This window comes from Lipophrys pholis (genome assembly GCF_963383615.2).
Source record: "Lipophrys pholis genome assembly, chromosome: 15".
In the NCBI taxonomy this organism is placed as follows: domain Eukaryota; kingdom Metazoa; phylum Chordata; class Actinopteri; order Blenniiformes; family Blenniidae; genus Lipophrys; species Lipophrys pholis.
Genome location: NC_137642.1, coordinates 14,115,223 through 14,127,532, shown reverse-complemented (window position 1 = coordinate 14,127,532; position 12,310 = coordinate 14,115,223). Strand labels below are relative to the sequence as shown.

Sequence of the window (12,310 nt, the reverse complement as noted above, 5' to 3'; positions counted from 1 at the left end):
TTATCAGCAATGCTTTTATGTCCACATGTTCCCTACATTCCTGTAACCCCGCTGCACGACTGAGTCTGCAATCAGCCATTCCTCTCTTGTGAGAAATGGTCTTTTGTTAGCAGACTTGCTCCGATTCCGAACCCCTTTCTGTGGACAGTGTCCAACTGGGAGGCTCCGGCACTGTGTGTGCATGCGTGCACGTGCAAGGTTGCATAAGTGTGTTTGTATGTTGTGAGAGAGAAGTAAAGAAAAAAAGGGGAAAGAGTTGCTCACATTTTATGAGCTGCAGCCTCATCATTTGTAACACCCTGCCAATGGCAGTCTACAGGGTCCAGAAGGTTTTGAAACTATGGGAAGCACTTTTCTTAGCCAATGGAGAGACACAAATTAGATTGGGCGGTGTGACTCAACTTTTTATTTATATATATCTACAGGACTATTATCACATAAGTTCTCTGAAATTACAGTCGGTAAAAGAAAAGCAAGTGAGGACAATAAATGAGAGCGACTGAAAGAAGAGGATGAATACTAAGAGATAACAGTAGAAACAGGAATGAATCCAGGCTATCCCGCAGTGCCGTTTGCTTCTCTGCCCTTTCTTTTTTTGCCACTGAAGGATGTCCACACAGAAAAGTGGATAGAAAAAGGGCTGAACTGGGAGAGTGGAGCGAGCCTGTGAAAGGAATCAGGGCTGGGGGACATAGCTTCAATTCCTGCTTTTCTGCCTAAATAGGCTCTTCCTCTGCAATGCACTCAGGCTCCAGTGATTCGCTATGTGAATGCTGCCCATTTGCATAGCCACTCTCCCTCCCGCGTCCTGGCTGGCTGTTGAGGCGCTCCCCCCCTCCCTCCCTCCCTCCCTCCCTCCCTCAGTCCTCCTCCTCCTCCCTCTCCTCCCTCTCCTCCTCCTCTCTCCCTTCTTCCTCTTGCGCACATCTTCTGGAACGGCGCTGCCGATGCTGCCTGTGTGCGAGTGTGTGTTCCTGCCCAGGGCTGCTCTCCCAGGTGCTGTCGCTCCTATCGCTCGGTCTCACTGAGAGCAGATATCTCTAGATGGGGAACGGGCGTGCTACTTGGCAGAACTTACAGGTGCAACCGCGCAGTCTACCGCGCACTGCTGCAGCTGTCCGATCCATGCAAATGATGCCGGGATTTAACTATGGTCCCGTTCCTCTGGGCATCCTTTGAGACCACTGGAGGAGGAAAAGGAGGGAAACTCAGAATGCCTGTCTTGGTTTTTGAAGAAATTCACTTTGCACAGATGCTACTAACCTTTTTCTAAGAAGGCATTCCTCTTCTCCTAACAAGTCATCTTTTGGAATATTGGCAGATTTTGGGGGAGAAAAAAAAAGATGTTTCTAATTTGGTGAAGACTTTACAAAGGATCAAGAGACAGAGAAAAAGGAAACTACAAGAATTGCATCAAGCTCTGATTTTCTGTTTGCGGTTGCCCTGATTTCTTGAGTGAATGTTTTTAGTAGTTTTTGTATGATTTATGATACTTTTCTACCTACCGGAGTGCTGCTTTGGATTTAATAACCCAGAGGACAGCAAGAGGCTCTTTCCTCAGCAACCGACATTTTGTGTGGTGTCCCTTTTGGTTTTTTGTTTTTTTTTAATTCTTTTTCTTTCCCTGTGGATCTGTGTGTTTCTCTGGCTGCACTGAGATTTGGCAAGGTGAGAAGTTATGGGGCTGTAACGCTGACAAAAGTTCCATCTTAATCTGAAGCCTCATCCGGCCACTCCGGGAAGATGTTTAGGGGCTGGAGGACACAGTTTGTTCCTTTGAGGCCCGTAGCAGAGACCCTAAACCGGAATTCAGCTTCTCTCAGCCATCTGGCCTTGTGGATCATTGCCCTGGGTTTTGTGGCAGGTTCAGACCCAGGTGCTGTGGAGAGCCTCCATCAAATTCACCTCTCCCATGGAAACAAGCGACACCATATTGTGCCTATTGCTATCCACAGATCACCTGCATCTCTAAGAGCAGGGCACAGTAAGTATTTCTTTATATTCCCAATATTGCCTATTGTGTGTGCATTAACTTCCTGAGCAGCAGTGCATTTAGTTGTGACACCTGGTCTTTCGTCCATCTTTTCTCGCTTCTGATTCAAGCCTTCACTCATTTGTTTCACTTTGACCCTAAAAATGACTGACGTTAGACATACTGCTCTTTCAGTCCGGGTGTAGTTTAGACCCACCCCCTTTTTTCTGTCTCAGCAAAGTGCCCTCCATGTGTGAGATTAGCCATATCCCTATCTCCAGATGCTCCGCTGTGTCCAGATTAGACAGGATTAGAACATTGTGGTGTTGCAAGTTGCCCCTGGGTGTTGTGGGATAGACAAAGATGTGCTGCCTCCAGCTCTGCGGGGTGTTGATCTGCTTCTGGCCCCTGCCCAGCTTGATGAGGCCCTTTTACCCCCATGCAGCACGAAAGTTCAGGACACATGCTCATGGAGTGAAAGGAGGAATGAAAAAAAAAAAGGACAGTCTATGACAAGATATCAATATTAATGTTGGACTGCAGGATAATTTCTTTCTACACGGCTTGTGCAATAATGATGTGACAAATATAGCAGTTTGTTTGTTGGTTTCTTTTACTTTTGGTGTCTGAATTCATTCTGTGGGTTTTACACACAGAACACATTTCTGGTAGTGATGTTTGTTATAGATGCATTTGGTCAGCAATGTCTAAATAATATATATATATATTTTTTTGGTTATCTTACTGCACAGGCATTTTAGAGTGACGTAATCAGTAGTGGTGTAACACTGACGTAATGCTAAGGTATCCTGGTTCTCACTTAGTAGACAGTGTTTAACAATGTATGACAAATCTCCTCTGTGACTAACCGAATACTCTAGACATGAAACTTTCATAGTACAAAGCTTCAATTTGTAAGGAACGACTTTGTCACAGAGTGATGCCGGTATTTTTAAACATGTTTTTTTTATTGGACACTGGGAAACGAGGCAGAGTCCCGGATCACTGCGCATAGCTAGACCTGTGCAAACAAGGGAGTCAGTGCTCCTCAGTGATGATGAGGGAGATGGGAGCTTTGCCGGCCTACTGAGACAACAACAGAGGCAATTAGGCCACTCTGCCGTGACCCGTCTGGAGCAGACAAAACTCAGCTTTCCCCCCAAGGACCTGGGTGGCATGTGGGGCTCCAGGCAGATTCCTTGGCTCAATATTCGTAGTTGTTTCTGGCTTCTTGTTTTCTCTGTGATCACATGTATGTACGTGCAAGAGGCCAAAGAAAGTGCTTTCTCACTAACATGACAGAATGTTTGGTTGATCAGTACAGAGGGCGCATAAATGCAAACTGGGAGGCGTGCTTGTACAACATGGCACGTGTCTCCAGGACAAAGCCTGCTGTTGTGGAGCCCCGGTGCTGTTGCTGTAACTATGTCACAATCGGTTTGATTTTCACAGGTCTTTCTCTTCACATGGGGTGTCTGTTCACTGCAGCAATTAAACATCTGAAGCGCCACTTTTTCCTGACGACTTTATGGATTCAGGCCTTGTAGCCTGTCAAGTCTGTTTGTTTTTATATTTCTGATGTTAAAACAACACAAAATGGCCTAATTCTTTTGAAGGAGTTTGTCTTTATCATTATTTATGTGCCTCCATCATTTTCCCTCTGAGCTTTTGTTGTCACAGTTGGTGTTAAAATCAAATCCTGTTTCCAGTACCAATGGAACTATATGTGTCTTTCACTATTGTCACAGTGCATTTAACATGGTCTCAAATGATCAGACAAAAGTTAATAGATTGCTGACACTTAGTTCTATATGCAAATTGCCCCTTTCTCTCTCATCAAAATGCACCTTTTTCACTTCTTATGGAGATGCATTTAGTTATTTCTGGCCCTCTCTTGAAAGGCAATTCATCTATTGCGCTCAAGCATTCTCATGATATTACTGCATAATTCCTCGTAAGTGATTTCACAGGAAAGTGCACACTACTCGATACGGCATGTATTGGCATACTATAAGAGAAAACAACCTTTGTTTTCTTTGTATTGAACTTGAGCATCTGTCATTGATTTATGTAGAAAGAAGAAGAAAATTACCATGGTCAGGATGTATGAAATTGAGTTGGAGTGTGATGCATTGTTTGTTTAGGGCTCGCAGTAATGAGGTTCAGACAGTATCAAGTCTGAGTAGCAGACGTATCATTCATCATGGATAGACTCCCAGAGGTGAGAGTGTTCTTTCCCAGGGCTGGATATGGTGCTCGATATACTGCCTAACTAGGTTATCATATTTTCATTTGTACCTGATGTCCTCATTCATTGAAAGAGGATAGATGAAATTATTTGATTAAGAAGAAAGAAAAAATGTATTTTTCAATTTAAACCATGCATCCATAGTTGATGAGAATATTGACTTTCTTGGCATTCCTGTAGATTTTCCACTAAGTTCTATTGACAAACACAAAAGGTACGAATGGTTCAGTTTAATGAGGTCTGAGCTATATGTACACTCCCTATCACATTCTTGCTCGATTACTCCGCCTTGTGTTTGTGTATATACAGTGTAAGCATGTCATACTCTCAGACTCAAAGCCCATGTGTTTTTATACAGGACAGGCCAGCTTCTACATGCATGGCGAGTATGCAATATCCTTATCATGCCTGAGGCTAGACCCCACACAACACCTGCCACGTCAACAACTGCGCATATCCTTTTTGTATCTCAAAACTCTGCAGCTTGATCAAAGTCTGTGAAGCAATTTAAGTGATTAGAATCAATTTGAGCGTTCTCCAGCTTCAGAGCTAATGGTTGAACAGATTAGGGACCATCGCTTGCGATTGCTGTTGCCGCTGTACGGAACAGATGAGGAAAGGGAGAACTGCAGGAAAGCTATACAATGAACATCGATGAGGCAAGCAAAGACAGAAAAAAGAAAGGGGGGAAATGAAGGAGATTAAGGAGAGAGCGGTTGTTCTCCAGTGTCGGCTTGCTGCCGGTGTGTTGTGGGCTTGTATAATATAATTACTCCCATGTCTCTGAGCTGATGTCATTCTGCGATAGTGTGAGGATGACAGTATCTTTGCTTCTGTGAGGCAGCAGAGATGATAGCTGCCCTGATAAGGATCTGAGTACATGTTCCTCTGCTCTAGAGGGAGCATAGGCAGTTATTGACCCATGATAGCGAGACGGTAGATTGCAGTCATTTCATTCTCTTCTTCCTCTGAGAACACAAACACCCTCTTTTTATTGGTGTGTGCTTTAGGTCTTTAACCTACTTGCATCCTGTGCTGGTTGCTTGGTCTTGCTCTGTATTCCTCCCTGTTTTGTTTTTTTTTATTTCCTTCTCTCTGCACTTCATCTCTTCTCGACCACGATGCCTAACCTACCCCCAGCGCCCTGGCTGGTCTGCTGAACCCATCCAAGCAGACAGAGTGGGCAGCATTTTTGCGCCTGCAGTGGTCTGTGTGGTTTCAGTGGTGACCAGGCTATGCTTGGCATGAATGGAAATGAGACCTGACTGTGCGTGCAGTGGGCAGCGAGAGGTTGGCTGAGTAATGTGTCCAGTTTCGGATTAGAGACTTGGAAGATATAGATGGAAAGAAAATAAAGAAACCCTCCGTTGACTCTAGGGGATGTCTGCAGCCCTCACTTCCATAGGTCCTGGATGAGTTTGAGTCAGGGGGCTCTTCACCCACAGGGCCCTTAGTGATTCATCATAAACACCAACTTTATTTTTCTTCTCACATCTCTCTATTTCATCTATCTTTTCTCTCTGTTTACACCCCTGGCTTTGTTAGATGCAGATTCAATGATTATTTCTCCAGCCAGTAGTGAGTGCTATGGATAATCTGTGATTAATGAAGCTCATTGTTTTGTACAGAACAGGAAGTAACTCAACTGCAGAATAGCAGCATAAACATCATCAGTCTGCAACATTGATTTCGTACATGCACAACTGGCAAAGACACAATTAATAATGGCATAATACCACTGTGAGATATGCAGAGAGAACGTGCAACCTTCATCTGCATAGCCCAGTTTGGACTTTAGTTTGGGATGTTTGCTAAGCACTGTGCAGCTCCGCTAGTGATGCCTCTGATAGAAGTCAGAGGAAGATGTTATATAAAATATTTCATCACAAATGTGGGATGTGTGAAATTGAATTGTTTCTACATTATCTGTAAAATTGTTGCAGTTTACCTTTGGATCTATTACAACGGCCACATCTAAATCATGAAGCGTGGAGGAGTGTTGCAGCTGTGTTGCAGGTCAGAGTGTTAAAGATGCTAATGAAAACAGCTTAAATAGTTCTCCACAGTCCATTTTGATTGACTCCGTAAATGCCTCTTCATTTCCTCAGGAGAGAGGGCACATAAAAGAAAAAATAATGAATATAATAAATTGAAATAAATAAATGGGAGATCAAGAATGCAAAAGCCCACTTCGTCTTTTTTTTAATCTAATCTGAATTGAGTTCACTCACCCCAGAGAAGCTTCATTCTCTGTCATCATAATGAAGCAGTGGGAGCTTTTTCTGTGCCAGTCAAGCCTGGACATGCACACACTCATGCACATTACCTCAGAACTGCACACAAGCTGGCTGCATACACAAAGAGCAACACTCAAACCCAATCGCCTTTCATCTCCTCAGTCACTTTGAACTATTGTCACCAAGTGTGAATGTGGTTCGTTGATGTAGCTATACTAATGTGCATATGAAAAGAAGAAAAAAAAAAATTTCGATAATGTAACGGACTAGAAGAATTTTGAAAATCCGTCATAAAGAAAAGTGCACCCTTGAAAGCTCCCAAAAAATATCCAGAATGTACAGTAGTACAGTGACAGCTCCTGTAATAATGGACTGATTGATTCAAGGAAAGATTGGAGGAGTTAAAAAAAAAAAAAAAAAAAAAAAAAACAGCACATGGAGGATAGAATCGTTTAACCTTTGCAACCTGCTAACACCAACCACAAGGGAAACTGCAATGGATGAGTTTCTTGCAGAAGCCGGAAATGTATGATTACCATTGATCATCCTATCGATATTGAACCTTTACTTAAATTTCACTTGGCTGTTTTAGAATAACAAAACTCTATCTCTCCATTTCCTCCTTCGGCGTGGGTGTCTTGATTGACAGCGCTGTAATTATCCCGAGTTTATTCACAAATCATTATCTCACAACTTCAATATCGTGTATATTGGCTTAATGGTTGTCTTAAGTAAAGGTTTTAAAAAAAAAATAATAATAAATGACTGGCCTTGGTCACAATAGGTGGGCCTCTGAATGACCCAGGCATGTCATAACAATTCTTTCTTTATTCTTTTTTTTTTTTTTGCAATTTACAATTGCTCACCTGCAGCAGAGTGACAACAGAAAGAAAGCTGCCCCCTAATCCACTCTAATAGGATTGTGTGGGATTTCACCTTCCTCATTGCTCCTTCCATCTCTTAGAGCCTCAGGCCTGCTGGCAAGGGCTGATAAAAACACGCCTGCCTAACACCTAAGTGCAAGCTAATATTAGCATATATTTCGCAACAGAGTGTAGAAACACAATGCATACCCACGCACATTTTTTTTTTTTTCTCTCTCTTTGTACATTTATTTGTTGGTAGATACGTGGCGTCGGTGTAAGATAGAGGGGCAGTACGGGTCTCGTGTGGTGCTTCTGCATCGCTTGTTGATAAGGCTGTGTGTAAATTGCAAAGGCAGTCGCTCGGGTGCACGAGGAAACTCCCTCTTGCCTACCTCGGCACATCGTCACATGTATGTTTATTTATGCTGATAAGTTTCTCTTGATCTTCTCTCGATCTGCTTTACTGTATGGAGTGATTTCCATAAGATATTCAGCTAATTATATAACATCTCACCACTTAGCCGGTTTACTTACAAAGCGAGGCCACTCAGTAATAAGCAAACCAGATGTTTAATCCCACAATTAAGGCCAAGGCGTGCTCGTTGTCCCCTGGGGATGGCTTGGAGGAACAATAAAAAAAGCAAGCCATTGTCTTATAGGGATGACTTGAAAATTAAGCAATTTAATGAAAAGGTTAACTGCATTTTTGTTTGGCAAGCTCTGATATATTTTAATTCAACAGATGTTGTGTTGCATCTGAAATGCTTTTGTCCATCTTTACACCAACACTGTATTGATTACCCAGATGTGTTTAACACTGTATTCTTCAAAGTGATATTTATTTCCCACTTTTATAAGGCATGGACATTGCTTGGAGCTAAATAGCGGCTCAATAAATTAGACAATTCATTCTTTGGCTTATGTGTTAAAAAATTGAAAGGAAAAAAAAAATAAAATAAAAAATAACTCCACATGTACCACCAGCATGGTGTTATTAAGCAGGTACAGCACATGCTGAAGGGTGCTAATGTTGGATTATATTCAGTGTCGCTTGGTAGCTTAGTCTGTTCTGAAAGCACAGTCTGTGTGAGAGCAGTATTTGTGCTGATGCAGTTTGGGCTGCATACGGTGATGGGCAGCCAGCGTTGTCTCTGGTCTCAGATCAGAGCTTTGGCCTCGGTGCCTGTTTTTTCTGCCTCACTTCTACTGTGTAATTATACCCCACACTTGTCTTTTTCAGTAATTAGAATTGCAGTCATACTCCACATCTGTTGGCTCCTTAATAGAGAAGACAACAGCTTCTAGAGGCCATTTGGAATCTGTGATGTTCGGCGCATCACACAGACACACTCAAACTGAATAAATGCACTGATGTCTGATGGCTCAAAATCAGTCAAACAGGCTTTTAACTGCAAAAAATTAAAAAGTGGATTCTCCCACTGATGCTTGATTTTCTTTAAGTCTAACTTTGATTTGTCTTCTGGCTGGCGCTCAAATGAAACACTGTATGCAGAAAAAAAAAAAAAGAAATAAAAATCTAATCACCAAATTGCTGGCAAACAAAATGGCTGACCCCAAATGAGAGAAAGGGAGCATTGTGTCAGAGGAGCAAATGAGGCAAGTGATGATGAGAGAGTAAATTAGAAGCTGTCGATACTGTGAGACACTTCTATCAGAGCCAAGGCTGTTGGCGGGGGAGGCAGATATGCAGCTGGTCAGGGTAACAAAGGGCCCGTTTGGTGTATTGCTCCATTAAGACACTGGGTCTTGTCAGCTCTGCCTGGATGGACCATTCTGCTCCACAAGGCAGAGGCTCATGTATCATCCAGGACTTAGGGGAAGTGAGTGTGGCGGAGGAGGGGGCATGAGGGTGTGAGTGACACTGGTCGAGTGAGCATTCATGGCATAATGTTACCCGCCCAGAGGGTAAAACTTTGCCTCGACCATGAATTGATGGTTTCCTGCAATGAAGAACACGGCTGGCTGGTATGGTTACCCCGGGGCCGCCTCATGATGAGGTGAAGTCTTATCTCTTCAGAGCGGTGTAAAGATAAAATATGGTGAAGGGCTGCGACAGGATGATGCATTGATTTAAAATTTATTGAAAACTGCATAAACGCCCCCGCCGACTCAATGATTGAAGTCCATCTCATGACAATAATGTGTTGTTTGCATGTCAGAGGTGCGTTTGATCAGTCATGTCAGCGTTTCTGTTTAAGAAGGGGGACATGTATTGAATCATAAAATATTTCTAGCACACCTTATTGCATTGTGCATGGATAACCTTTAACTAATCTATACTTGACATGACTAACTGAGGACTTGGTGCCCCAAAGATGGAGAAAAAGTCTTACCACCATTTTTAGGTTTCCATTAAAAATACCTTTATTAAAATCTGGCTTCAACACTATAAAACTCATATTCCAGTGATATCACTTCAAGTGTGATGAAATATGATAGTAAGTTATGTTTTTATTTATTTTGTTTTTATTCTATATTTGTAAAATGCATTCATTTGTCTTGTGAATTACCTGGAGCTTATGCAATAACATTTCCTTTCATTCTCTGTACGCAGCTGTGCATATCTGAATGACAGTACAGTTCAATACAGCATATGTTGCGATGGCAATTAGATCACAGACTTGAATGTAGAGCCAAAGCTTATTATTGGCTCATTAGAAGTGGCATCTTAATGACAATGAGAAGCGGGAATATAGCCTTTAGATCTGCCTTCACGTTGATGACTCAAATCTAGTTGATTTTGCAGACATTTATTTTCCTCTGCACATATTTAGTTAAATATGTTATATATGTCCCTCACTGTCTTTCTTTGTTCATTTCTTCGTATACCATGTTGTGGTCATTTGGTAGCAGTTCAGGTCCGACTTAACTTCATTAGATTGTGTTTCCGCTATAATTTCAGGCCTTGAGTCTTATAGGCTATTCTATGAAAATGATGACCAATCATAAGGGTAAGCGGCACTGCCCCACTTTTAGTCCCCACTTAATTTAATTACATCAAATTAGCAGAGAGAGAGAGAGAGAGAGAGAGAGAGATTAATTCTTTGCAGCTTATGGAGGCAGGTTGGACACTGTCAGCTGTCCTATGTGGAATTGGTGCTTTGGGATTGTCTTCATTAGAAGGAGCTTACGGCTCATAGGTCACTGGATATTGTTAAAACAATACCGTGGAAATGGGCTAATTAGAATATATGCCTAGTCAAGCCCGAACGCTAAGGGTGACTGCACGAGGACTTCAAATTCCTCCTGTTTTTGATGTATTTTGGAAAAAAAAAAGCAAGACAATTATGAAGCTTATAGTTATATATTCATCAGCCGCGCTGAACCTGCAGCTTAATGGAATTCTCAGTGAAAGAAATAGTTCAAAATATCCATATAAGTTTTGTGAAACTAGTTAAGTCGAATATTACAACTTCAGCAGTGTCTCACTTTTGTGTCACTTCGGCAAGAGCTGTTGCAATTACTATAATTATGTATTACTAATGGCTGTTAAGTCATTATTCGTAGGGAGGAAAATATATAGTCTATTGGACTGAAACAAATTTTACAGTTATGATGGTTACAATTGTTTTTATATCTGATTTCTCAGCCTTTCACAAAGATTAATCCATGGGGGTTTCCAACTAATTTAAACTTAGTTTTAAGAGTTAACTATCACTTTGTTTATTAAAGTCATTCGTTCATATGACTCAGTTTTTGATATTTCATGTTTAAACATGTTAACCAGGTTATGTAAGAAATAGAAAAATAAAAAAAGAAGTATAAAGCTTTTCTTGAAGATTTAATAGAAATCCATAAATAATAGTTATGACTATTTCAGACTGTATTGTAATGTTGAGCATAGCTCCTGACAGCCATTAGCAATATAAATTTTTGGTGTGAAAAACATATGGGTAATGTAATTGTTCTACATTATAACAACCTGATACATAGAATTCTTTCATTTCACTAATTTGATCTGTCATTTGATTAAGTTTTATCAACATTTGTTCTTAAACTTGAATTTAATATTTATCAAAATGGTTTAAAATGTGAAAAAACAGTTTACCTACATCTGCAACTGTCAGTACTGTTTCAGTCTATTATATTCACCACAACTGACCAACACTGATGCCTTTAAACAGTATAGTAACATATGCTGTGTGAGCATAGGAGTATATATTAGTCCTCTATACCAGAGTAGGAGTAGTAGATAAAAATGAATCCAGTATTGACCAAAGAGAAAGATTAGTCTCTGAGCAATGAACTGTAAAAGTTTATATCGACTGCGCTGCACATATGCCAATACGGACAGAATTATTAAGCCAACACAAAATAAGCAGGCAGTCTAAACCCGGGGTTGATTTAGCACCAATGTCCATTCTGCTTTCTGCTGACTGCAAAGAGAAGAGCTTCGTCTTCTGATAAAGACTAAAAGAAGGATTTATCACGTAAAATAAGGGGGGGAAAGAAGATAGAGGGAAATGTGAAAGTAAAAAAGAAAAAAACCTGGGGATTCTGCAGTATTTTATGTTGTGAACAAATTCCATTGGTGCTGCAGTTGAAGACTGAGTGGCACAATTACTCCGCTTCCTTTCACCGCTAACACGGTAAATGACTTGGTTCTGCGCTGTGGCAGCATGAAAGGGATGTCTGAAATGAATGAGATGCTCACATAATGCTGTATGTTAATGTTATGTAACGGGGGAAATCCCTCATAATGTACATCGTGTTTTGATTGAAGCGGTTGCATCAAATGTTGCTCTTGCCGTCATTACGCTGGTGTGTTGTACAGGATTGTTCCAGCTTCAACCTGTGATGAAACCTTTTCTCATGCCCGCTGGTTCTGCTCTGACTGTCGATCCCATTATGAGGGAGGCATTTGTTTGTGCTGAGAGAGGATTAAGACAAGTCAACAATCCATAGTCTTTTTAGACTCCCAAAGGGCTGCTCACACACCACCGAAGGTAGAGAATAGCTTTTGTTT

The 12,310-nt window shown here is 41.3% G+C and overlaps 1 protein-coding gene across 6 annotated transcripts in view; it reads left to right on the top strand.

Annotated features, from left to right (window-relative positions):
• LOC308121044 (neurexin-1a-like) overlaps positions 1–12,310 on the top strand; it is a 242,416-nt gene that overhangs the window by 139,205 nt on the left and 90,901 nt on the right. For 2 of the 6 annotated variants that reach the window (XM_080482071.1, XM_080482068.1), the window contains exon 1: positions 908–1,984. The exons of 2 other annotated variants lie outside the window; for them this stretch is intronic. In XM_080482071.1, the coding sequence (XP_080338197.1) occupies positions 1,744–1,984 (241 nt within the window). In that variant the 5' untranslated portion in view covers positions 908–1,743. Of the gene's footprint in view, positions 1–907; positions 1,985–12,310 lie in introns of those variants that run through there. 2 more of the 6 variants (XM_080482070.1, XM_080482069.1) reach the window with 2 other exon arrangements.